Source organism: Convolutriloba macropyga, chromosome 1, assembly GCF_964194025.1.
Source record: "Convolutriloba macropyga chromosome 1, txConMacr16.3, whole genome shotgun sequence".
Taxonomy (NCBI): domain Eukaryota; kingdom Metazoa; phylum Xenacoelomorpha; order Acoela; family Convolutidae; genus Convolutriloba; species Convolutriloba macropyga.
This window is the reverse complement of record NC_134468.1, coordinates 45,092,798-45,120,685: the sequence shown is the minus strand read 5'-3', so window position 1 is coordinate 45,120,685 and position 27,888 is coordinate 45,092,798. Positions and strand designations below refer to the sequence as shown.

The window sequence follows — 27,888 nt, the reverse complement described above, 5'->3', positions numbered from 1 at the left end:
TTAGCAAAATTGACAAAAATTTGGTGAAAAAAAAAAGGAAAATGTGAATAAAAACAACGGAATATTGTCCCCTATTCACAAAACTTTGAACCTCGATATCTGTAAGAAATGTGAAAATTAGAAATGTCTTTAATTCAATTTTCTGCGCTGGATGAGCTTTCTAATGATGCAACACACAACTCTCTACGATGATTATATCGATAAGTCGGAACAATAAGGGGTTCGAAAGGTCGGAAAAATAAGAGACTGTTTCTTACTGTTGCCAAGTTCTCAAGAGTTGAACGTTTAATGGCATTGCCGTTGTTTTGTTTACTTTGACGCTAGTTGTCGTTAGATGTTTACATGCTTTTCTTTTTCTGTGCATTTTTTGGTTAATTAATAATGAGTTTTACAATTGAACGCAAAATTTTGCATTTTTAGGGCCCTAATTTTTTTCCTAGGGTATCTTTTTCAAATAGCGGAGGGTGCTTTTTTCATCCCGATGTTGATGAATTTATAAGCAGCTTTTGCTTTGAGTCGCTAGTAACAAAAGTGTTCTGAAAAGGTTTCTTTTGTTTTTGGTTTGTTTTCCTTGTAATTGTTGTTTTTTCTCGAAAAATTAGGACTAAGAGTTGTAAAAAAAAATAGGGAAGGAAAGTTCACTATCGTGTTCTGTTCTTTGCTCTTAATTTTAATGTTGTTTTGATAAAAATAAAAAATTTGATTTGGTTGTTTGTTTTCTTGTCGGCGTCTGCTTCTCAGCTCTTTTTACTTCGTTTTTACTTCGTTTTAGAAGACTTGTATCGGTTCATCTTTTTTTATTATGGGTGGTCCTTCAAACGTTTGGAGTGCTTTTGTATTGCTCTGTGTGTATATTGTTTTTTTTAACTTTTTCAATATTGTGTTATCCGTTCTCCAGTGAGATAGTGATGTCATACCTTTTTCTGATTCAAACTCTGTGTAAGCCATTCATTTTCTAAGCCAAATTGTCCGAAGAAAGTTTGTCTTTAGTGACAATTACGCTACTTCCTATGTCAAATCCCGCCAAAATTTGTTTTTTTCCCTTTTCAAAAAGTCGATTGCATCTTTTTCGTATGAAGTCTTTACTGGATTTCGTGCGAAAAAAGTGGAGGGTAGGTACACAAAACCTAGAAGACGCTCTACCTAATGATTAATTTGATGCTTGCTTTTGTTGGAGTATGATGCAACCTGGGCAATTGATATTTGCCCTGTCATATACCTTTTGAAGGCGTGAACTATTAGATTAACTTTTACTATTTTACTCAATTGAACTAAGTCATCATTACCTCGCCAAAAATGGTTGCGAATAGCTTCAATTTTTGAACGAAATTTTTTCATATGGAAAACTATTAATGCATTTTGTATAATTAACGAGTTTAAATTTGAGAAATGGCAACTTTTTGTTACCAGAAGACTCATAGTCGGCGGGTGTACAACTAGCTCTCTTTTTGAGCTTACAAAGAATATGTCTGCAGTTTTAAGGTATATACTTCCGGCAAATTTAGAGAAAGTGGGCTAAAAACTTATTTGGTCCCTTTTTTTACGAGAAAGGTCTCAATTTTGGGAAATTTAGCATAAATTCTAGCCAAAAAAAACTCGGATCGAACAATTCAGCAACGCTCGTCTATCTTAACTGATAGAACCAATCCGCAAACCGTTATTATTTTAAACACATATTTTAGCAAAATTGACAAAAATTTGGTGAAAAAAAGGAAAATGTGAATAAAAACAACGGAATATCGTCCCCTATTCACAAAACTTTGAACCTCGATATCTGTAAGAAATGTGAAAATTAGAAATGTCTTTTATTCAATTTTCTGCGCTGGATGAGCTTTCTAATGATGCAACTCACAACTCTCTACGATGATTATATCGATAAGTCGGAACAATAAGGGGTTCGAAAGGTCGGAACAATAAGAGACTGTTTCTTACTGTTGCCAAGTTCTCAAGAGTTGAACGTTTAATTGCATTGCCATTGTTTTGTTTACTTTGACGCTAGTTGTCGTTAGATGTTTACATGCTTTTATTTTTCTGTGCTATTTTTGGTTGATTAATAATGAGTTTTTCAATTGAACGCAAAATTTTCCTTTTTAGGGCCCTAATTTTTTTCCTAGGGTGTCCATTTTTCAAATAGCGGAGGGTGCTTTCTTCATCCCGATGTTGATGAATTTATAAGCAGCTTTTGCTTTGAGTCGCTAGTAACAAAAGTGTTCTGAAAAGGTTTCTTTTGTTTTTGGTTTGTTTTCCTTGTAATTGTTGTTTTTTCTCGAAAAATTAGGACTAAGAGTTGTAAAAAAAATAGGGAAGGAAAGTTCACTATCGTGTTCTGTTCTTTGCTCTTAATTTTAATGTTGTTTTGATAAAAATAAAAAATTTGATTTGGTTGTTTGTTTTCTTGTCGGCGTCTGCTTCTCAGCTCTTTTTACTTCGTTTTTACTTCGTTTTAGAAGACTTGTATCGGTTCATCTTTTTTTATTATGGGTGGTCCTTCAAACGTCTGGAGTGCTTTTGGATTGCTCTGTGTGTATATTGTTTTTTTTAACTTTTTCAATATTGTGTTATCCGTTCTCCAGTGAGATAGTGATGTCATACCTTTTTCTGATTCAAACTCTGTGTAAGCCATTCATTTTCTAAGCCAAATTGTCCGAAGAAAGTTTGTCTTTAGTGACAATTACGCTACTTCCTATGTCAAATCCCGCCAAAATTTGTTTTTTTCCCTTTTCAAAAAGTCGATTGCATCTTTTTCGTATGAAGTCTTTACTGGATTTCGTGCGAAAAAAAAGGAGGGTAGCTACACAAAACCTAGAAAGACGCTCTACCTAATGATTAATTTGATGCTTGCTTTTGTTGGAGTATGATGCAACCTGGGCAATTGAATTTTGCCCTGTCATATACCTTTTGAAGGCGTGAACTATTAGATTAACTTTTACCATTTTACTCAATTGAACTAAGTCGTCATTACCTCGCCAAAAATGAGTTGTGATTCAAACTTGACAATATTAAATTGGTGAAGAAACAGCAGCGACAAATCTGATTTGTACCTTTCGACTGTATGGGTAATTTAATGTGAGGAAGTTCTTTGTTTAGACAAGTTTATGTCATTGTTCAACTTCTTAAATGTCTATAGAATCTTATTCATGAAATGGCGATTTATCTTTTAAGGTTTAGAAATGGTTTGGTCACAACTTTCAGCAAGGCCATCATGATTTAGATATCATCATATATTACTTACCAAAATGAGTGATGCTGGTTTTAACTATTTAAGTAGTGTGAGACAGTGATCTGATTTGTCGATTCCGCAGTTATGAATACCGTTAGGATCCATGGTGAGATCAAGATCAGCCCTAATATTGCTGCGTCTAGTGAAACACTCAAATGTTCCTATGGTTGCGAACAGCTTCAATTTTTGAACGAAATTTTTTCATATTGAAGACTATTTATGCATTTTGTATAATTAACGAGTTTAAATTTGAGAAATGGCAACTTTTTATTACCAGAAGACTCATAGTCGGCGGGTGTACAACTAGCTGTCTTTTTGAGCTTACAAAGAATATGTCTGCAGTTTTAAGGTATATACTTCCGGCAAATTTAGAGAAGGTGGGCTAAAAACTTATTTGGTCCCTTTTTTTTACGAGAAAGGTCTCAATTTTGGGAAATTTAGCATAATTTCTAGCCAAAAAAAACTCGGATCGAACAATTCAGCAACGCTCGTCTATCTTAACTGATAGAATCAATCCCACTACCGTTACTATTTTAAACATATATTTTAGCAAAATTGACAAAAATTTGGTGAAAAAAAGGAAAATGTGAAATGTGAATAAAAACAACGGAATATCGTCCCCTGTTCACAAAACTTTAAACCTCGATATCTGTAAAAAATGTGAAAATCAAAAATGTCTTTAATTCAATTTTCTGCGCTGGACGAGATTTCTAATGATACCACTCACAACTCTACGATGATTGTATCGATAAGTTGGAACAATAAGGGGTTCTAAAGGTCGGAACAATAAGAGACTGTTTCTTACTGTTGCCAAATTCTCAAGAGTTGAACGTTTAAATGCATTGCCGTTGTTTTGTATACTTTGACGCCAGTTGTCGTTAGATGTTTACATGCTTTTCTTTTTCTGTGCTATTTTTGGTTGATTAATAATGAGTTTTTCAATTGAGCGCAAAATTTTCCTTTTTTAGGGCCCTAACTTTTTTCCTAGGGTGTCCATTTTTCAAATAGTGGAGGGTGCTTTCTTGATCCCGATGTTGATGAATTTATAAGCAGCTTTTGCTTTAAGTCACTAGTAACAAAAGTGTTCTGAAAAGGTTTTTTTGTTTTCGGTTAAGTTTTCATGGTAATTGTTGTTTTTTCTCAAAAAGTTAGGACTAAACTTCTAAAAAAATAGGGAAAAAAGTACACTATATTGTTCTGATCTGTGCTCTTAGACAACGAAATATCGTCCACTGTTCACAAAACTTTAAACCTCGATATCTGTAAAAATTGTGAAAATCAAAAATGTCTTTAATTCAATTTTCTGCGCTGGACGAGATTTCTAATGATACCACTCACAACTCTACGATGATTGTATCGATAAGTTGGAACAATAAGGGGTTCGAAAGGTCGGAACAATAAGAGACTGTTTCTTACTGTTGCCAAGTTCTCAAGAGTTGAACGTTTAAATGCATTGCCGTTGTTTTGTATACTTTGACGCCAGTTGTCGTTAGATGTTTACATGCTTTTATTTTTCTGTGCTATTTTTGGTTGATTAATAATAAGTTTTTCAATTGAACGCAAAATTTTCCTTTTTAGGGCCCTAATTTTTTTCCTAGGGTGTCCATTTTTCAAATAGCGGAGGGTGCTTTCTTGATCCCGATGTTGATGAATTTATAAGCAGCTTTTGCTTTAAGTCACTAGTAACAAAAGTGTTCTGAAAAGGTTTTTTTGTTTTTGGTTTAAGTTTTCATGGTAATTGTTGTTTTTTCTCAAAAAGTTAGGACTAAACTTCTATAAAAAATAGGGAAAAAAGTACACTATAGTGTTCTGATCTGTGCTCTTAATTTTAATGTTGTTTTGATAAAAATAAAAATTGTGTTTGGTCGTTTGTTTTCTTCTTGTCGGCGTCTGCTTCTCAGCTCTTTTTACTTCGTTTTAGAAGGCTTGGTTCATCATTTTTCTGAACATGGCTGGTCCTTCAAACGTCTGGTGTCTTTTTGGACTGCTCTGGGTGTGTTGTTTCTAACTTTTTCAATATTCTGTTATCCGTTCTCCTGTGATTTGGTGATGTAACTTTTTCTGATTCTAAAATCTGTGTAAGCCAACCATTTTCTAAGCCAAGTGGTCCTAAGATCCGATAAACCGATTAAACTTCGTCATTAGATACAAGTACGCTACTTCGCATGTCAAATCCTGCCAAAATTTGTTTTTCCCTTTCCAAAAAGTCAATAGCATCTTTTTTCATTTAAGGTCTTTATAAGATTTCGTGCGAAAAAGGTGTAGGGTACGTACGCAAAGGTTACATGACAATTTACGCGATTCCATTTTACCCAATGCCATTTTACCCAACCTGCCGTTTTACTTGATGCCAATTTACCTTACGCCATTTTATTCAATGCCATTTTATCCAATACCAACTTACCCAATGCTCTTCGATCTTTTCGTTCAATTATCCAATTACAAATTAGCAGTCGCTATTGGTAGGATGATTTAAAATATTTTGTGGACAATATTATCCCGTGTTTGGTTGTGATAGTTTCATATCAAGTACCTTAGGCCATATAGTTATATAGTCGGCTAATCCCATGTTCGGTTGTGATAGTTTCATATCAAGTCCCACAGACCATTTATTTTATAGTCGGCTAAATAGTCGTTCTGGTTAATTTATCAATGGAGTAAATTGGGTAAGTTGGCATTGGGTAAAATGGCATTGGGTAAAATGGCAGGTTGTGTAAAATGGCATTGGGCAAAATGGCATTGGGTATAATGGCATTGGGTAAAATGGAATTGGGTAAATTGTCCTGTCCCCTATTCACAAAACTTTAAACCTCGATATCTGTAAAAATTCGAAAATCAAAAATGTCTTTAATTCCATTTTCTGCGCTGGACGAGCTTTCTAATGATACCACTCACAACTCTCTACAATGATTATATCGATAAGTCGGAACAATTAGGGGTTCGATAGGTCGGAACAATAAGAGACTGTTTCTTACCGTTTCCAAGTTCTCAAGAGTTGAACGTTTAAATGCATTGCCGTTCTTTTGTTTACTTTGACGCTAGTTGTCGTTAGATATTTACATGATTTTCTTTTTCTGTGCTTTTTTTGGTTGATTAATAATGAGTTTTTCAATTGAACGCAAAATTTTGCATTTTTTAGGGCCCAGCTTTTTTTCCTAGGGTGTCTATTTTTCAAACAGCGGAGGGTGCTTTCATGATCCCGATGTTGATGAATTTATAAGCAGCTTTTGCTTTAAGTCACTAGTAACAAAAGTGTTCTGAAAAGGTTTGTTTGTTTTTGGTTTAAGTTTTCATGGTAATTGTTGTTTTTTCTCAAAAAGTTAGGACTAAACTTCTAAAAAAAATAGGGAAAAAAGTACAATATAGTGTTCTGATCTGTGCTCTTAATTTTAATGTTGTTTTGATAAAAATAAAAAAATTGTGTTTGGTCGTTTGTTTTCTTCTTGTCGGCGTCTGCTTCTCAGCTCTTTTTACTTCGTTTTAGAAGGCTTGGTTCATCATTTTTCTGAACATGGCTGGTCCTTCAAACGTCTGGAGTCTTTTTGGACTGCTCTGGGTGTGTTGTTTCTAACTTTTTCAATATTCTGTTATCCGTTCTCCTGTGATTTGGTGATGTAACTTTTTCTGATTCTAAAATCTGTGTAAGCCAACCATTTTCAAAGCCAAGTGGTCCTAAGATCCGATAAACCGATTAAACTTCGTCATTAGAGACAAGTACGCTACTTCGCATGTCAAATCCTGCCAAAATTTGTTTTTCCCTTTCCAAAAAGTCAATAGCATCTTTTTTCATTTGAGGTCTTTATAAGATTTCGTGCGAAAAAAGTGTAGGGTACGTACGCAAAGGTTACATGACAATTCACCCAATTCCATGCTACCCAATGCCATTTTACCCAACCTGCCATTTTACCTAATGCCATTTTACCCAATACCAACTTACCCAATGCTCTTTGATCTTTTCGTTCAATTATCCGATTACAAATTAGCAGTCGCTATTAGAAGGATGATTTAAAATATTTGTGGACAATATTATCCCATGTTTGGTTGTGATAGTTTCATATCAAATCCCACGGGCCATTTATTTTATAGTCGACTAAATAGTCGTTCTGGTTAATTTAGCAATGGGGTAAAGTGGGTAAGTTGGCATTGGGTAAAATGGCATTGGGTAAATTGGCAGGTTGGGTAAAATGGCATTGGGTAAAATGGAATTGGGTAAATTGTCCTGACACCGTACGCAAAACCTAGATGAAAGGCGCTCTAGCTACTTATTAATTCGACGCTTGCTTTTGTTAAGAGTATGATGCAACCGGGTTAATTGACTTTTGCCCTGTCATATACCTTTTGAAGGCGTGAACTATTAGATTAACTGCTTGCTCAATTGAATTAAGTCGTCATTAGCTCACCAAACGTAAATTTTGGTTCAAATTTGTCAATATTAAATTGGTCAAGTAATAGCAGCGACAAATCTGATTTGATTTGTACCTTTCGCATGTACGGGTGATTTAATGTGAGGAAGTTCTTTGTTTATAGACAAGTTTATGTCATTGGTCGCCTTCTCAAATGTCTGTAGAATCTTATTCATGAAATGGCGATTTATCATTTAAGGTCTAGAAATGGTTTGGTCACAACTTTCAGTAAAACCATCATGATATAGATATCATCAGTTATTACTTACCAAAATGAATGCTGCTGCATTTAACTATTAAAGTAGTGTGAGAGAGTGATCTGATCTGTCGATTGAGCAATTATGAATACTGAAGTCATGACAGATTTTAAAGATTCTAAATGCGAAATGAAACCGAAGACTACCAAATCAACAATTGTCCGACAATTTTACGTTGTTGTACTTTTGATCATTATTGGTTGTTTATTTGGGATTGTTGCAGTAGCAGTGCCGCATACACAACGAGGATTCTATTGTAACGATGATTACATCACAAAACCCTTCAATGAAAACCAGACAGTTAGCACATTTTTGTGCTTCTTCTTGTCCACGTGTATGGCTATTTCAGCAATAGTGTTGATTGACTCGTACAATATCATCTCGTATTATCGTAACTTTCAACTGTTATCAGTCGCGAGCTTGTTTCAATTGTCTGCTATTCAAAGATATTTGGTGATAAGTGTTCAGTGTGCGTTATTTATTGGATGCGGAGCGTTGCTTGAACAGACGATTCTTCTCGTGACAAAAAAGACTGTCGGCGAATTAAGACCTCATTTCATATCTGTTTGCTTCCCTAAAATTGAAGAGTATTATGCACTGTGCAAGAATGAAAGTTATCAAACAAATTACATCATGACAGATTGTCCCAACGCAGACCAGCATCAGGTCGATGAAGCCAGACTTTCCTTTCCGTCCGGTCATTCCTCGTTTATTTTCTACGGTGCTGTAACTGGAATTTTGTACATCAAGTCACAGTTGATCACAAAGGGATCATGTTTCAAGATGCTTTCCATTGCGGTCCAGTTTAGCTACTTAATATTTGCGTGGTGGGTGGCACTGACCAGGATAAAAGACTACTGGCACCATCCCTGGGATGTTTTGATAGGAGCCTCTATCGGGACTTCAGTCGCTCTGGTTATTTGGAGACTGTCACCAATTAAATACAAACGACGCGAGCTCCTCGGAACAGGTTTGTAAATCCAGGCTTTTTATAGCTTTATTTCACTTGTTGCGGCTGCTCAAGAATCCCAGCGGAACCTAATCTTCACGGCCTGGTTCTCGAGTTTTACGCCGGCCTGGTTCTTCACTCGGTTCGATTTGACTAACAATCTCGTGGAAACTATTAGTCGCGCGGTTGTATTAAAGGACTGTAACTTTAATTTGTGATTGAAGTTAAGAAAATCCTTTGTGATAATCTATGTCCAATCTCTTGCTGAAGTTTGTAAGGCTTCAGCCCAAAGCTAGTACTGTTGCTAACTTTTTGTTAAGAAGGCTCAACTAACATATAATGCGGGAGATCTTAAGATCTAGCAAAACTTAGAATAAAAGACCAAAGTTGTTGAAGAATCAAATTTTGTCAATCTGAGAGCCAACTGCTCTTTGTAACAGTTTTTATCGGTTCTAAATACAAAAAGGTTTCATTTTTCAAACAATTGAGTTAAAATAAATAATAAGTTAGATATCATTTATAACATCATTGTCACTGATTTCTGATTGGTTAATCAAGTAAAGTGATTTAAGTCAATGTTTACATAATAAATGTCAAATTACCGCACTATTTGCTTTTGTTGACATATGCATTGATGGTACGTACGTAGCACTAAATGCCTCAAATGTATGAGATATGACCTTTAATAGACACCTAAGGGATCATAGAATTAACAATTTAAGAATTTTAACAATAAATGACAAAATATCAAAAAATGCACTTTTTGCACCATATAAGTGCTAATAGCAACACTTGTAGGCATGATGCAATAATGTTCGTTGGGTCCATGGATGGCTTAGGGGTTACCCTAACCGTGTGCTAAAACCTTGTGTTGCTCAGGGTTTCCGTTCCCAAAATCGCGGGGGTGGACAAATTTTCGGTCCCAACTTGTAAAATTTTTCAGTTTTGACCTTTTTTCAGTTTTGACAAAATTTCAAGTTTTAGGGTTTTAATTTCATTTCTGTTGGTCTGATGGCTCCTGCTTCTGTTCATTAGTGGCGCCAACATCGCCGGCCCTGTTTTCGATCTCGGAAACACCATTATAGAAGACTGGCGCCAATTTCACTACCGGTCTGTTGAATTCGCCATGTGCCATCTTGACTCTCGTTGATCGTACGACGCCATCGTCACCTTTGAAGACTTTGATGACTCGTCCCATCTTGTATTCACATTGTTTCACTGAATCATCTACCATCCACACAAGTTATCTTTCTTTCAGATTTCGTACGTGTTCTTTTGACCACTTTGATCTCTGATTCCATTGTGGAAGATATTCACGTGTCCATCTTTTCCAGATCATGTCGGCATATGCTTGAGCCGTTTTGAAGGACTTTTTCAGATCATTGTAGCGCTCGCTGGATGGCATAAATGGTGCACTTGCATTTTCTCGTCCTAGCAAGAAGTGATTGGTTGTCAGGGCTGTCAGATCCTCTGGGTCGTCACTTACTGCTGTCAGGGGTCTTGCGTTGAGAGTTTGCTCCACAAGACAAGTCGTTGTACTGAGTTCCTCATCGGTGAGGCTTCGGTTGTCCAAGATTGCAATCATGACCTTTTTTCAACTTTGAACCAATCTTTCCTAGATTCCACCAAAGTGTGGCGCTCCAGGTGGGTTGAATTTCCAAACGATCTTTTTCTGAGCTAAGTCGCTTTCAATCTTAGTTTTGTCCCACTCGTCCATGAACGCTTTCAGTTCCTTGGCTGCTCCAACGAAGTTCGTGCCGTTGTCGCTGATGATGGTACTTGGATAGCCCCGTCGGTCGTGCGATGAATCTTGTCACTGCAGCTAGACATGACTCGGTGTCCAATGACTGTGCAACTTCGATGTGTACTGCTCTTGTTGTTAGACAAGTGAGGAGGCAGCAACATCTCTTCAAGGTACGCCGTAGGAACTTCACTTCGATTGGTCCGAAGTAGTCGACTCCGGTATGGGTGAATGGGAAACATGCTCATCAAGTCGCTCTCGTGGCAGGTCCGCCATCGGTGGGTGGATTGGGTTGGCGTTCCTGTGTCTGCATTTGATACATCTTGACTTGATTTTTCGTGATGCATTTTGTAGTCCAATGATCCAGTACTCCTGTTGGAGCATGTTTCTCACGTATTCTGTGCCTTCGTGTAGGTTGTCACAATGTGCTCTCTCCAACAGAAGTTGTACTACTGGATGGTTTGCTGTCAATTGTATTGGGTGTTTGGCATTGTAAGCGAGGTTTGAATGCTTCAGTCGACCTTTCACTCGAATTCTTCCATCTTCTTCACTGAAGGTTGACAATTTGGCGATGTTCAATGTTTTCGAGATTTCTTTGCTGTTAGTTATCGACTTTGAAACATTCGGGAAGGTTTCGGCCTGAACAAATCGAAACAATATTTGTTCTGCTTGATGGATCTCTTCTGCTTTGAGGGGTCCCTTCTCCTTCGTCTTGAACCTCATACAATAGGCAATGAAATTTCTGATTTTATTGAAGCTGCTGTAGCGGTTCCAGTCAAATGTCTGCTCGACTTGTGTTTCGGTTGCCACAGTACTGATAGCCTGCTCAGCTTCAACTTCGTTCTCTTGGCACCACGGCTTTGGCCAATCAACTTCATCCTTTTGTAACCATGCCGGCCCGTTTAACCATACAGGCTCTCGGAGTCCTTCAATGGACATTCCTCGGGTTCCTATGTCGGCAGGGTTTTCGACACCTTTGACGTGTCTCCATTGATCCATCGATGAGTTTTCCAGTATCTCCGCTGCTCTGTTCGCAACGAACACTTGTTTCTTGTGCGCTGCCTGTAGCCACTTTAGGACCGTTGATGAATCGGTCCAATGAAAGATTTTGTGAATTTTGACATCATGCTTGTTTAGAATGTGCTTTCTGAGACGAACTCCGTAAACTGCGGCTTGGAGTTCTAACTTCCCTATCGTCATGTGTCTGATGGGTGCCACACGACATTTCCCTATTACATATGTCAGTTTTAGCGTTGGTTCATCTTGCAGATATGCCACAATGCTCACTGATTCCTCTGATGCAATGGTAAAGATGTGAAGTCTCGGGTTTGTGCATCCGTTTTCAAAATAAAGTCGGTTTTTTGACATCGTTCTTATTTCTCTCAACTCAGAACACCAATCACTGAAAAGTCTTGAGTGTTCTGCTGACAAATCTTTGTCCCATGCTTGTCCCGTCGCTGCCCAAATGCTTTTGAGTAGAAATCGCATTCGTATGGTGAAGGGTGAACATATTCCAAGCGGGTCGAACACTGCTGAGACAAACGATAGGACAATTCTCTGAGTTATTTTTGCTGGAACTTCTTGCTCAGTTCCACGACAGACAATGAGACTCTCTGTGTTCACGTTCCAGTTTATTCCAAGTATTGAGGATGATTGAGGTTCAGCTTCCAAAGTTTTCACCACTTTCTTTGACCTGTCTGTCTCTGAGATCTGTGACTTGACCTCTTCGTCACTTGTTATCCATTTCGTCAATTTGAATCCACCTTTGCTGAGTATGTCTCTAACTGTGGCAGATTTCAATCGCTCCTTGAGGTGTTCTGACTGACTTAAGGAAGTCGTCCATGTAGAAATTTCGCTGAACCGTTTTGACGAGACTTTCGTCGTTGACTGCGTTATCTTCTGCCACTTGGTGCAAAGCGTAATTTGCACAAGTCGGCAAGCTTTTCGCCCCAAAAACGTGTCATGTGTGCTCTTATACTTCCATCTTCTGCTCTGGATGTTCTCGCCAGAGAAATTGTAGGCATCGGCTATCGTCGCTTGGGACATTAATTTGTAGAAACATCGATTCTATGTCGGCTGATAGAGCTATTTGGTGTTCTCGGAAGCGAAAAATTATTCCGACCAGACTCTGTAGCAGGTCTGGTCCAGATAAAAGTTTGTCGTTTACGGCTACGTCTTGATACTTTGCTGCTAACTTTTCCTGTCTTGACTTTTCCAGGTTTATGCGGGTTAATGACAGGATACCATTGGCAAATACCATTGTAGCCTGTTTCGGGTTTCATTGAGTTCTGTTTGATCAACTTTCCGAACGTATCCAGCGTTGACATCCGTGTCAATGGTTTCCTGATAGCGATTTCGTTGCGTCTCGTCTTTCTGTAGGCGTCGTTCTAGGGACTTGAGCTGCCCCATTGCAGAGTAGAAGTTGTTCGGCAACTTCATTTCTTCCTCTCGCCACAGAAGTCCAACTTCGTATCTTTCACCGTTGAATCGGGTCGTTTGTTCCAACGTCTTGATTGCTCGTTGTTCGTCTTTTGAATGACCTGTGACATCGAAGTTTGAGGCGTAGGACTCGATATCCCACCACTTACTCAACTGGTTTGCCAATTTGTCATCTGCAATTGATGTTGCTGTGGTTGCAAGAGTTGCTGCTTGCTTCGCTGGTAGGGGTCCACTTAAGGCCCAACCAATCTTTGATTTCACTGCCCATGGTGCAGTTTTGTCTTCCAACTTCTTGAACTCAAAAGGGTGATGAATGTCGTAACAATCTTGTCCAAGAATCACTTGAACCTCGTTTAGATTGTAGTTCTGATTTGGTAAGTTCCTCAAATGTGGGTAGCAGTCTTTCAACTCTTGCAGCTCTACAATCTGGTCACCCAATTTCAGTTTTTCGTGTACGTAGAATTGCACTGTTGTCAATGGTCGAGACTTCTCATGGGCTGAAACTGCTATCGGCACTATTTCGGTCTTTACGTCCTGTGATCCATAGATCCCTGCTACTGATTGAGATGCTTTTTGGCCTTGGAGTTGGAGTTTTGACACCACTGATTTGTCCACAAATGAGATTGAGGATCCCGAATAACACATTGCTAGCACATTTAGGCTTAAGTCTCTGTTAGTCAGTTTGATTCTCACCACTGGGAGTCCTCCTTGTGTGATGTTGGTTGCTACTGCTGTTGTAGCATCTGAGACACTCGCTATGGTTTCTTTCTTTGCAGGGTCACTATGCAAAAATGTGTTGTCTCTTTCCGCAGTTGGGTACACTGCATGTCCTGCTTTTGCAGACCTTCGACATGTGACCGGGTCTCAAACAATTGAAAAACAGGCGGAATGTCTGAACTTGTTCTCGTCGTTCCAGTACTTTCATTGATTTGAACTTCTCACATTTCCAAATAGGGTGTTTTCCGTCCTTGAGGGGACATTCGGAGTTGCTAGGTTTGCTTGAGTTTTCAGCGTTTGAAGCAAAAGTACTCGTCTACGGCTTATCGCGGCTTTGAGATTTGTTTCTGTCAAACGACGAGTTTGTCTGTGCTAATAAATTCTCATGAATAGTTGCTTTGGAGGCAAGCCATTCTTTGAAGACGATCAAGTTTCCTCTCAGTAGTCGGCGATCTTGGAGGACTGCAGCCACTGTTCTCTCAGTTGCGGAGAAAGTTTTCTAGTTGTTGAGCTCAGCCCTCCTGATTCTAAATCTGATGTGTATCCAAGTTGATTTAACGTGTTCACCACATTTGTAATCACGTTTGCAAATTTGACGATGCTTGCAGAATCGTCGTGCCGCATTGGAGGATGAGTGTGTATTTTCTTGAACTGTGCATTGACTATTACATCTGATCTGCCGTACTTCTCACAGAGTACATCCCAAGCATTATAGTATGATTGTGAGCTGAATCCCATTCCCGATATTGCTGCTTTTGCTTGACCCGTGAGACTGGTCTTCAGGTATTGCATCTTTTCAGTATCGCTGATTGGTTTTTGATGAAGAACAACATCAAAAAGACCTGGCCACTCTTGCGGATCTCCTGAAAACTCAGTTAGCTTTAATTTGGGCAAGCCACTGGAACCACCGCTCGGTACCGGTTGGTATATAACTTGGGAGTAGTTTGGTTCACTGTGCTCCTGTTCCTGCTCTCGGTGGATCTGTTTCGGCTGTTGTTAATGGGACTCTGACTCCTGAATCTATTTTGGGATACTGACGTTCCTTGCTGCTGAAACGTCGTCTTCGTCAACTGGGTTTGCGGGTCGGTTACTCTGATTGATTTACGGATTTCTGGTTTTTTGAGAATGCTTGGCTCAGTCAATGGCGCTGAGAAAAGTCCTGCACCCGGTTGAAATAGCGGGGTTGTTTTCGGATAGGCGCTGAAACGCTTGTTGCCTGTGTTTTGTGTGCCACTCTTGGGAGGGTCGACAACACAGTCTGGAGATAGTGGTCGGCTAGGTCCAGAGTGCTCGGTCACTGTTTTCAGCCAAATTGGCGTTATTCTTGTCTTTGTTCTTGATCGAACACATTCTGTGTCGTCTACCGCTGATCCAGATGCTCCTGAGCTTCCTTTGGTTAGCTCGATCTGGAGATGTCGTTGCTGCTCCTTTGGTTCTGCTTTGTTTCCTTCGTTGTCGAGCTCTCGCCCTCGCTGTCGCAGACGCAATTCCTGCTCTTGCGGCTTCATTGCTTCTCGTTCATTTTCGATTTGAATTTCCTGATCTCTCAGCTGTTGCTCTACTTCTTGCTTAGCTATCAAGTTTTCAAGTTCCGTTCGCTCGTTCTCACGTTGTCTCGACGAGCGCGACTGTGCAACACTGAGTTTCTTTCCACTCCTGTTGGTAGCAGATCTCTGAGAAAAAAATCTCAGCAACTTCTCCCGTTGGGTTCGATGCGTCTTTATCGTTAACAACTACCGTCTGGTTTGCATCGTTTTTGCTACTTGTTGATGCCACTAGGGAAGTTTGGTTTCCACAATCCTTGTTGTGCCCGTGCTGCATGATTAGGTTTCGATAATAACTTCTAGCGTTACTGAAATTCGCAAACGCTTGGGGACAAGCTGCTGTCTTCATTATTCGAAGAGATTCTGCGCAAATTTCATCTAGCTTTTCTAATAACCGTTCCGCCTGATTACACAGTATCTGTTTTTCGGAGTCGCTTAAATTTTCTGCTTTCAATTTCTTTTCCAGTTTTAACAATTCGTTCTCGATTGGAACAGAATCTTACAATAATTTGTACCCTCGCAATGTATCTTTCCGGTAGTCGACGACTACTGCGCGACAATCTTCAATGTCTCGGAGATCTGGTACTTTGTCAACTACCCATCGCAAAACTGTACTCTTTTCTTCTAACATACGCTTCATGTCATTGTCAAAGTTTTCAAAATACTTTGGTTTTAATAGTAACCCCTGCTGTTGTCGGTTGTCTTCCAAGTTGTCGTACGTGTCGAAGAAACATCGATAAGCACCTTCGGCCGCCATTGTTTTGTTTTGTGTTAGGTAGCCTTCTAGCTCGTTGAGGTGTCTGGAGAAGGACTTGAGTAGGTCAAGTAGGTCAGCTTGCCCTTTCTCTAACGTCTTGAGTTGACCACTCGCCTTCCAATCAGCTGTCTTCCAGTGTCCGTTGGGAATTTTGCTGGCCATCGTTGCTGGTTGTGTTTTGGTCCACCAGGTCGAATTGAAGTTGCTTTTCGTGTCACTGTTGTTGTTGTTCGGGTCGGTGGACCAAATGTTGCGGCTGCTCAAGAATCTCAGCGGAACCTAATCTTCACGGCCCGGTTCTCGAGTTTTACGCCCGCCTGGTTCTTCACTCGGTTCAATTTAACTAACAATCTCGTGGAAACTATTAGTCGCTCGGTTGTATTAAAGGACTGTACCTTTAATTTGTGATTGAAGTTAAGAAAATCCTTTGGGATAATCTATGTCCAATCTCTTGCTGAAGTTTGTAAGGCATCAGCCCAAAGCTAGTACTGTTGCTAACTTTTTGTTAAGAAAGCTCAACTAATTTATAACGCGGGAGATCTTAAGATCTAGTAAAACTTAGAATAAAAGACCAAAATTGATGAAGAATCAAATTTTGTCAATCTTAGAGCCAACTGCTCTTTGTAACAGTTTCTATCGGTTCTAAATACAATAAGGTTTCACTTTTCAAACAATTGAGTTAACGTAAATAATAAGTTAGATATCATTTATAACATCATTGTCACTGATTTCTGATTGGTTAATCAAGTAAATTGATATAAGTCAATGTTTACATAGTAAATGTCAAATTACCGCACTATTTGCTTTTGTTGACATAAGCACTGATGGTACGTACGTAGCACTAAATGCCTCAAATGTATGAGATAGGATCTTTATTAAACACCTAAGGGATCATAGAATTAATAATTTAAGAATTTTAAAAATAAATGACAAAATATCAAAAAATGCACTTTTTGCACCTTATAAGTGCTAATAGCCACACTTGTAGGTATGATGCAATAATGTTCGTTGAGTCCATGGATAGCTTAGGGGTTACCCTAACCGTGTGCTAAAACCTTGTGTTGCTCAGGGTTTCCCTTCCCAAAATCGGGGGAGTGTGGACAAATTTTCGGTCCCAACTTGTAAAATTTTCCAGTTTTGACCTTTTTTGAGTTTTGACAAAATTTCAAGTTTTAGGGTTTTAGTTTCACTTCTGTTGGTCTGATGGCTCATGCTTCTGTTCATTAGTGGCGCCAACATCACTTGAGCTATGTCCGTATTATGCTGGTCATTAACATGGTGGTTGTAATATGTTTGTAATAACAAACTGGTGACCGCTTCAATATTTCCGTTCAATAAAATAGCTACCCCTTTGGGAGTCAGTGGGTTGAATAATTCAGTCAACTAGTTGAAGCCTCCGGAACAATCAACAAAAAAATAGAAAAAGCCGAGAGCTTTTTCGTTTTCTTTTTCATAAAAAAGTTTTTTTGTTGTTGCTTTCATCTTAAGTACAGAAAGATTGGTCAATTCTATGAATTTTCAATGAATGCAATTTTCAAAAGAAATATGGGATTAAAGGGATTACTATGGGTTTAAATGCCCACAGAAATTGGCAAAACTATATTTCTTTAAAAGTTCTCTTACCACCGTCTTTCGTAAAAAAAAATAAGTTATTCTAATTTTTTATGATGCCTCCAAAGATTTTTTGGAAAGCCAGAGTCATATTTAAATTTTTCCGTCCTGTTTAAATTTCTTCATGCCCCCGTTCTATGACTTGTTTCTGTTTTGGTTAGATTATGAACCTAATGGTTATAACCGAAAAAAGCTAGCATTTAAATTAATAAATTTGAAGAGAAAGAACCTGTGAAAATTTTTAAAAAATGTTACTTTTTGTCTTTGGAATACTTTTCGGAAATATAAATTGGTACTTTTTGTTTTTGGTCAGGTTAGTATAATGGATTATAAATTTTTTAGCGTAATTTATTAACATTTTGACAAAATCTTTATTATTGAAATAAATCAAAGGCCCCTAAACCCCCCAAAAATTTTTCTTTTTATTGTTATCCTCAGAGTTTTTGTAAATAACAACCTTTTTCGTCCTGCGATAAAAATTTTTGTTTTTTCATTAAAATGAAAATTAGCCTCTAAGGGTTACTAAATTATGTTTCTCATTTTTTTTCGCCAAGATGCGTAAACAAAAAGTGAAAACTTGACTGAAGAAAAAGAAAGAAGCGGGCCTGGCATATATATTCCCCCATTTTGAAAAATGTTGGAACAGTTATTCTATTTCATTGAGGTATGCAATGCAGTGAATACTGCCAAAGTCAAAATAGGTTATCAAATTTCATTAGAGAAGGTACTAGCTAATATTAGTATTACGCTTAATTGCCTTCAGTTTGGAAGCTGAATTAAGTTGAAGCATAATTTTCGAATCTATCTGAAATTGCACACCAAATAGAGCACTTTCTGACAAGTAAAAAATTCGTTTCTTTTTTCTCTTCTGTTTAAATCCCGATGTGCCTCAATGGTGGCTATTTTCGGGGAATTTGCCGGCTAGGTTTTGAAATAGGTATTTGATACAAGAAATCTCAAATTTCGTAAATAGTAAACCCAGTTGAGCAGATAGTTTTCCCCCTGAAAACTAGGGACGGAACAATGAGATCAAAAAGGCGGACTGAGAACAATCAGATTTAGCTGCTGCCATTCAGATTTCAATCGAGTTACAGGATATGTCTCATACATGCCCATACAAGGTGCGGTTATTTTTTTCTCTTTTTTTGCTAATGTATGTTGATTCCGTTAATAACTGATTCAGTGCTAAAAAATTTCTTGATAGAAATGACTGTTTTTGAATCAATCTTTCGATAAATTGTTTTGCCATTTTCAGTTTGATTAGTGTTCATGTGCGTAAAAAGGTTTTTGGCAGAATTTTGGTTTTGTGTTGCCTTTTAGCATAGACTATATCACCTTTGAAGTTTTTGTCAAAAAAATAATGCTGCTAGATTTCCAGCAAAATTTTTTAGGATTTTTTTAGTTCACATGCATGCATGTTTTTCGATGAAATTATTGTATGCATCGAAAACAAAATAGCGCCTTGCTTCTGTTGAATCTCTTTGCAATGGTTTTTGTTGGCGACGTTTGTTTTTCCGTGAACCGAGAAATTTTATAGTCGTGTGCCTTTGTTTTTGTGAAATATTTGCCTGACCATCTTTATTCTCTGGTATTCTTTCGATCGCTTGCGCGGTTGATTTTTCGATAGGTCTTTCAACCCTGTTTTTTTTAGTTTTTGCTTAGCCTAAATTGCTCTTTCGCAGTTTTAAAGCAGCTAGTTACCGCTTTATCAAGGAATCGCTTAAAATCTTATAAAAGGTGAGCCATATTTTTGTTCATTTTGTGGCTCTAAATCTTAATAGTCGTGTAAAACGAGCTCTTAAGACACCATTTGAAGCCCCGCCTATCCTTCGAGGGAAATTCGAATCAAATTAGTCAATTTATAGGTTCCAATACAGTTATTGATAGCTGCGATTGTAGCTATTAATGGGCCTCTCTTGGATGTATTGGATTTGGATTGTCCTGGGACGCTGATTTTTTAAAGATCTGTGTGCACTTTGTCAGACATCCTGTCTATAAGAAGCCGAATTTGAGTGGTAATTTTCATCACACTGCAGTAGTCGAGGGAGCGAAAAAGCGATTGGTTTTAAATTGTGAAATGTTCCAATCTGCTTTTAAAGTGGATTGAGAAGTTGGTATTTGAACAAGTTTTCTTTAAAATTTTGTTTAAGAAAGTTGTTTCACGCGCCGCATGTTGACTTCTGTTTGAACTGTCTTTGCTCTTGTGTTTTTAGTGCTATCAGAGGCGATACACGTTTTCGGATGGTGCGTACTTGCAGTTTCCGAATCCCCCAATGGTCGGCTAATGGTTTCTTATGATTTCGGAATTTTCTGTTTTCGAAAAGAATTTTGTGCAGTTTTGTGTTGTGCCCTTATTTGTTGCTTTTTGTTGTCTTCACAATTAATCGGTTCATTGACAGATCTAATATTGTTTTCAATGAGACACAATTGTTCGGATTTAATTCTTCCAATTTGCCGGTTTTATTATTTTTTTGTAGACAGATCACTAATTCTCGGTAATTACAGGTCCAATTGGTTTTTTAATAAATATTAATCAAACTATTTCATGTTTTTTTTAGTTAAAAGCTAATGTTTTTTTTTCGACCTGGATATTTTTTTCCATATACTTTTAGTGATTTTTTCTTTTTATTTCGTTGAGTAGTAATTCAGTAAAATAGTTTTTCGACGCCGTTTTTCAGTAAAATAGTTTCGTTAGTTCTTGCTCTCAATTGTTGTTTTTTGTCGACTTTTCCCTTAATCAGTCTTATTTTGCAAAATTATATAGTTGGGTTTTAATGACTTCAGCGGCATTTTTTTCGTTCTTAAATTTGGATTTCTGCTCTGACGTGTTTTTGGTGTGACATGTCATGTGCCCTTTTGTAAACATGTTTCTACTCAGGATACGTGGGAGAATAATTATCAGTGCGGTTGTTTTTGCCGAGGACAAGCGTAAGGAGGGGTCTGATTTGAAATTGTTCTTTTCACGGATTTCGCCTATTAATTCGCACAGTTGCGAACGAAATGCCGTGAATTGAGGTGAACAGGAAGTAATATTTTTTTTAACAAAATCATACATTTTTATAGGTTCGTTGAGTTTAACTGCGTTCGATTGGTATTTTCACCGCAAGTCTTTAAAAACCTCTCAACTGCAGAAAATTTTGACAGTTATTTTTAACAGTTTTGTCTGCATGACCTGAAACATGATGTGCACCTCACGAAGCAGTCGTTTGTGGGTAATTAGGCCTACATATTGAGTCCAAGAACGGTAATTCAATGGCAGAATAAATCAATAAGCTTTCACTTTGTTTCGAAAGTTAGCTCTGTGTGTTAAGCTTTTAGAGCTTGTCCCATATTATAATGACCTCTTTTTGTTGGACTAGGCTTAATTATATTGTAAGCTGCCACAAAGTGTAATATTTTGTAGGACAAGTTGGAGATTCTGCGAGTGATGGACGAGGAAATGTCAATGCCGATAGACATTCCAATACACCCAGGAGCTATTCCAATACACAGTTGTCTTATCATGGGTAAAGTCAAAGCAAGAACCAACGACTTGTAAAACCTATCTCAAATGGACTTGGATCTATTCTGTTTTGCCCCCTTGCTTGATAAGCATATAAATTTTACGCCCCCAGGCGCACGTGCTCATTTTTTACATGATAAAGTGCTATATAGCAACACATAATTTGCGAGTAGGGTTCATAAAAACCGATGCGGACCGAAACAGAATAGATTCAATACTTGAATGGACAGAGTAAAAAAACTGCTTGTAATCAATTTATTCGTCAATTTGTGGGGTTTATTCTACCACACCTGTCATAGCTAAATAGGCACTTAGTTTAAACCACCACACTTAAGTTGCTGTTATACATAGTGACGAGCTTCATAAAAACACGCACACAATTGGCAAGTTTTGGTCATAAACGACACGGGGTACCCAAAAGAATAAATCCCGAAGCTAGATTGATATTTGTATGAGGAATTACGAAAATTATATCAAATGTACTATTTAATGAATAACGATATAACTCCCCGTCTTTTGTTCTGGATTTAGTGACAGAATCTATTTTTGTTGAAGAGTAGAAATATTAAGAATTGGACAACTGTACAAAATGTCCATATCCCGCCCTGGGTTTGCGATTAGTTGGGACCAACAGGCTGGAGCCCCAGTGAGCTGCAGGAGAGATACAAATGCCAAGAGCCGATAGCTTACTAGAATTTTATGCATGAGGGTTTTCTTAAGCTATTGTTAAATAGTCAGTAGATGACGTTATCTGTTGCACTAAGTTGATAATGCAATGACGTACAAGAATTACTTCGAGTAATGACATGACAAAAATTGTTACCCCAATGTTCACTCTATTGTTGAAAGTAAGCTTCAGCAGTCAGAACATTTCAAATTTTTACTGGCCTGCAAAACGCAAAGGTCATATTAAATGCTCTTAGACAAAGTATTTTAGTCTGGATGGTCTTTTTATAGTCAATTTTTCGGTTGACGGTTTTCTGGCCATTTGACTTTTTCGCCCTCAAAAGCGCGGAAGGCATTCAGTTGCTAAGCTACTCTACCAGTTACTAGTCTGTAAGAGAACAATTGATCGTAGCACCTGCTGCGAAAGTCTTGATGTGAACAGAATTTTTGGTGGTATGGACCCCTCTCTCGCAGTTTTTTGTCTTCGCTGTACCGGCCGAAAAAAATAGACAGAAAATGCATGTACGTTCTTTTCTACAATTTTAATTTGGGGATCCAGTTGTTGGATCAGATTGCTCACTTGCTCCTCTCAACTTCTAACTTTCAAAATTGCTGACAGAAAGAGCTACTAGCATTACCTATGGTAACATGCGATCACCTTATTCCGTACGTCTTATGCCGAACATTCAAATTTCCCTTACAAATTTCTTAACAAGTTGCTCTAATTCTCATGACCACTTTTTTACGACGTAGTGCTCTAAGCTAAATTATTTGCAAAAAGCCGTTGAAGTTAATCAGGTGTCAATGATGAAAATACACCTGTGGTAAAACTGAAAGAAAATGACCAATTAAATAAGAAAAACAGAGTTCTTAGTTGCGTAGAAGACGCAATTGGGCATTGACAATAAAACCCCATATATGATATGAGATCAGTTAGTCTACAGTTCTATTTTAGTTTTGAAATTTCAAAACTGGGAATATTTTAACTTTGCGTTCCCATAAATTATTTTATAGTGAAACCTGTCATCTGTTGAATTTCATCAAAATGATAGAACCATAGCCATGCAGGAACGTAAATACCTGGTTTTACTTTTTTTCTCAATTCATTTTCTAAGGTGTAACTCTAAAATAGAGGGCTGACTCTCAAAGTAACAAAAATGATAGAAACCGTTTTGTACTCTTTACGGAGGATAAAAAACTTTTTATCGGAGATCAAGGAGAAAGGAGCTGCGAAAAGACAGCGAAATACTTGCAAACGTTGTCGAAACCCCGCATTTTGATGCTATAAAGGCTACGAAGAAGAATAGAACGAAAGTAACAGAAAATTTAAGAAGTTGAAAGAAAAAATTGAATAAGCCCTGTTATATTAACAGCTTTTTCATGATGCCTTCACTTTGAGTTTGTCTCACTTATTTGTTTTATTAAATTGAGTCACACAGGATTAAAAGAAATTAGCATTATAGCAAAGAACCAAAGCCAAAGGTCAAATTGCATCTGAAAGAGTTCTCATGAGATTAAACTTTGAAAAATTAAAGGCAGAAGGCACTTCAGATGAAATGAAAACAGCTGGCAGATTTCTGGATAACAGCCGCAATATAGATTGTTGAAAATCTCAAATAAAAATCCCAAGACAAACTAGTCCTGAATTACTATCTGGAGTAAAATTTTACTAACTGACTATTAATATTTTGACGAGCCTCTTTTAGTAACTTCTGATTGTCGACAGAGCAGAACACTCGGCAAACTGAAAAATCAGAGCAAAAAAACAACACAGCAAAAGAAAATTGTCTCCATTCCTTCTTTTTGCGACGTTGAAGTAATTGAATTACGACGATTATATACTGAAATCCTTGAAGTTATCTATACGTTTCAAAAATACACAAAAAGAGAGTGGCAAAATTATCGGCAAAATAATTTGTCAGTAAAATAAAGTGAGAAAACTAAGCGAGGAGACGATAAAAAGAGGAAGAAATGCGGACAATACGCAAAACTGCACAAATGATTTTTTCCGAAAGCAAAAAAAAAACAAAATACAAAGCCATAAAAAAAATTCAGCGCGAATGAACGGATTTAAACAAGGCGACTGGGATCATTTGAACTCAGGAATTGCATCTAATAACATGAGCAACAAACGAGGAGCAAAAACAGTGGAAAAAAGGAAATAAAAAACCGCGCGTGAAAAACATCTGAAAAAAACTAAATCAAATATCAATTTCTTTCTGCGCTTCGAAGATTGAAAAGTTCTTGCTTTCAGATTACTCGCTTTTCGCTCATTTTACTATTCTATTGTGACTAAAAGTTATACTCTAGTTTGACTTCTTAATTGTAAGAAAAATATTGTTTAGAAGAATAGAACAGTGAGCAAAAACAGAGGGGACCTACTTGGGTAGATGAGACAATTGAGTATGAATCTGAAAACACTATTTATGAAGTGAGGTGGGTGGAGTTCTGTTTCTTTTTTAAAATTTCAAAACTCATGATATGTTTTCTGCTTTTGCGCTCCCAAAATTTAGACGATAATGAACCCTCGCTGTTTATCAGCTACACGCCTACCTGCCTCCGTTGTCAATTCTGTCGAAAAAATGATTTTTCTCAACATTGCTTAACAAAAGCAATGCAGTTGCGTTAAAACTTTAAAACCCGTGTATATTTTTTATTTTTGGGCGTGCAAGCAGGCTTGCTTTCGTATGAAACAAACGATCAGCTGATAGAAGGAACCGTTTTTTCTACTTGTTAAAGAGTGCTGGAGGACCTTTTTTAAGGAAAACATTTAAGGAAAGAAAAGACTTTGCTAGGAACAAAATGGTACTTACTTAATCAATTCTTGGATAGCAAATTAATTGCTATCACAGTCAACCCCCCCCCCCCATTTTGATCCATTGAAAGTAACAATAACAAAAAAACAAGACGTTGAAAGAAAAAATTGACTGAGCTGATGACGTTATAGTTTTGCTTATGATGCTTTAATTTGACCTTCAACGAGAGTTTGGTTTCTTTATTAAACGTTTAGTAGTTTTTATAGTGAAAAGAATCTGTTACGAATTAAAGAAATCTAGTCTTATAGCGAAGACCCAAAATCAAAGGCCCAATTTTATTTAAAAGATTGGGCCTGGGATTAAACTATGCAGATTACAAAGTCAAAAGTACATAGCCGGCAGATTGCCGGAAAATAGCCGCGATAGACGCTTGTGGCCTTCCATGAATTGAAATTACTAAAAGAATAAGAGAGACAAATCGACCACCAGTCCTTTATTAGACCACTGGACTTTAGGGGTTATATTCGAACTGTCAATTTTATAAGACACGCTCTATAAGGCAAAACATTTAATGGAGCATTTCAAAAATTAATATTCGATATCAAAACTCAAGACACTAATAGTAAAGAATTAGGGCATATATGTTTGGCTCTACTTAGATGCACACTATTAACTAGTAAATGTTCAGAAAATTTAAAGTTCAATAAAATTCAGAAAAATTAAAGTTCACAATTTAAAGTTCAAGAAAATTTAAAGTTCAAGTGAATTCAGAAGTCATTTTTTTGAGTGAGGTAAGTCACGCAATGGTCCTGAAAGCAAAAATGACGTCACGTACACACAATTTAACTGCAAAGCAGTAGAAGTCACTGAAGTCATTGAAAAAGTCAATTCCAAAAATTCAGGTCGTAACAATAATCGATGGAGACGACGATTTAAAAAACAAACCACGATGTCCCCAAAAATAGCCGCTATCGCTTTGCGACTATTAATAAATTAAACATAACCGACTAAACGTTGGAAGAATTGCTCTTGAACGACTTGTGGGAACTCTAATCAATTGCAGCCTGCTTCAGTCGGGGGGGGGGGGCTAAATGGGACTAAGAATTTCAATAGTGGGCTTCAAATAACTACATTAGAGGTCAACATATACCACTATTAAGATTTAAAGTAAAAAATGGCACCAGTTTTGGTGCACTTTTGATTTGACTTTTAGTATTAAATTGCCGCCAATTGAATTTAACTGCTTGAAATTGTGATTGAGAGAGAATTTCAGATCACGAGAAACGCAAAACGTCAAGGGCGTAAAATTCACTCGAAAAGTCAAATTTTGTCAAGCGAAAATTTTGCATAAAAAAGACACACACGTTTACAATAATTGCTGTGAACTTCGTTCAAGAGCAATTAAAAAATTAATATTCAATATTAAAACTTAAAACTCTAATAGTAAAAAATTAGGGCATGTACGTTTGGCACTACTTAGATGCAAACTATTAACTAGTAAATGTTCAGAAAATTTAAAATTCATTAATTGAGCTCAGAAGTCCTTTTTTGAGTGAGGTAAGTCACTCAATTGACCTAAAAGCAAAAATGACGTCACGTACACAAATTCTAACTGCAAAGCAGTAGAAGTCACTGAAGTCATTGAAAAAGTCAATTCCAAAAATTCAGGTCTTAACAATAATCGATGGAGACGACGATTTAAAAAACAAACCACGATGTCCCCAATAATAGCCGCTATCGCTTCGCCGCTTTTAATAAAATAAACATAACCGACTAAACGTCGGAAGAATTGCTCTTGAACGACTTGTGGGAGCTCTATTCAATTGCAGCCTGCTTCAGTCGGGGGTGGGGCTAAATTGGACTAAGAAGTTCAATAGTGGGCTTCAAATAACCACATCAGAGGTTAACATATACCACTATTAAGATTGGTATTAAGATTAAAGTAAAAAAGGCACCAGTTTCGGCTCACTTTTTGTTTGACTTTTAATATTAAATTGCCGCCAATTGAATTCAGCTGCTTGAAATTGTGATTGAGAGAGAATTTTAGATCACGCGAAACGCAAAAAGTCAAGGGCGTAAAAGTCACTCGAAAAATCAGAATTGTCAAGCAAAAATTTTGCATAAAAAAGACACACACGTTTAGGGTAATTGCGATGAACTTCGTTCAAGAGCAATTAAACAGTATTTTGCTCAGACATTGTTGTTTTGCATTTCTAGCAGGAATATACTTTACGAGTTAATGTTTCAGCTCCTTGTGAGATTTTTGCTCCTGCGCTTAAGAATTAGAAGTATTTATAAATTAAGGGATTAGTATTCAATCACAATCTTCCATGAACTTCCATTTGAATTATAATGTTGTTCTCTGCAAACATTCTGAAAAAGAAAAGTAGTTTAGCACCATCTTACAATTTAACAACTTGCTACGTGCTGAGTTTGTCTGTCACATAGGTTGAGATCTTGTAAATTAAGCGTGATCGAATCAACGTATTTGGTCACGTTTCTCTAGCTCGGATCAAACGAGAGAAGAAAACGGGTAAAATGCAGCATTCTGCTTCCCTGATAGCCTCATTCACCCATATCAGATATTTAGTGGACTGTGGGACGACACTGCTAGAGAGGAACTGTTTTTTCATAAACAATTGGAACAAATGTAGAAAGTTGAAGTTTGCAATATGCGGCGTTGGTATGAAATTATGAACTAAAAATTAGCTCTGCGCAAAGTTGCATTGTCACTACTAAACTCAAATCAAACTTTGAGACCGACATTATGTGCAATAGAACTGGCCGACCACATGTATGAATTTTTGTTTCTCACCTCATGACCAAATTAACGCTTGTTTTTGGACTGATAACGATTTATATAGCCTGCTAGGTGTTGAGACTAGCCCTTATAAATTTTAAATGAAATTATAAAGGTTTTTAAAAATAAAATATAGAAGGTCATAATCTACCGTCGGGTGCGGTTCCAAACTTCGCAGTGGCTAAAAAATCTTAATGGAAAAACAGCTCTTCAGATCTCGCCTCATGTCTGTTGACGTAGTAACCATTGTCGTAGATTGAGTTTCCTCTCCATTCGTGTAGGTACAAGTACCTACAACTGGCAGTGTAGTGTAGCATATTGTGAAGTACTGATAATGCAGATTGAAGTCACCCTCAGTAGAGAAGTTGAGCAAATTGCCACAGTTGGGCACACAGAATCCAAAGTCTTTCGGCCAAACACCGTCTTCACATCTTTATATAATAGATAACATGATCAGCCAAAAGGCATAATGAATAAAATCATGGACAGAATGAATGCTCTATCAATTGACAGAATGAAAAATGCC

General features: G+C 37.4%; 2 protein-coding genes across 4 annotated transcripts in view; one reads left to right on the top strand and one right to left on the bottom strand.

The window, feature by feature from the left end:
* Window positions 1–7,737: 7,737 nt before the first annotated feature.
* LOC142349444 (phospholipid phosphatase 3-like) lies at window positions 7,738–21,412 on the top strand. Its single transcript, XM_075401010.1, has 2 exons — window positions 7,738–8,850; window positions 21,042–21,412. The coding sequence occupies exons 1-2, from the start codon at window positions 7,965–7,967 to the stop codon at window positions 21,146–21,148; spliced, it is 993 nt and encodes a 330-aa protein (XP_075257125.1). The 5' UTR covers window positions 7,738–7,964; the 3' UTR covers window positions 21,149–21,412.
* A 5,457-nt stretch (window positions 21,413–26,869) lies between these two features.
* Window positions 26,870–27,888, bottom strand: part of LOC142349428 (uncharacterized) — a 61,734-nt gene continuing 60,715 nt past the window's right edge. For all 3 annotated transcript variants that reach the window (XM_075400978.1, XM_075400985.1, XM_075400994.1), the window contains 2 exons: window positions 27,584–27,793; window positions 26,870–27,172 (listed from right to left, as the gene is read on the bottom strand). In XM_075400978.1, the coding sequence (XP_075257093.1) occupies window positions 27,055–27,172; window positions 27,584–27,793 (328 nt within the window). In that variant the 3' untranslated portion in view covers window positions 26,870–27,054. The remainder of the gene's footprint in view (window positions 27,173–27,583; window positions 27,794–27,888) is intronic.

Excerpts from the sequence above, each read along its gene's own strand:
- LOC142349444 (XM_075401010.1), top strand. The coding sequence starts at position 7,965 with ATGAATACTGAAGTCATGACAGATTTTAAAGATTCTAAATGCGAAATG. Across the intron at positions 8,851-21,041 it reads ACGCGAGCTCCTCGGAACAG|GACAAGTTGGAGATTCTGCG; the intron begins GTTTGTAAATCC and ends AATATTTTGTAG.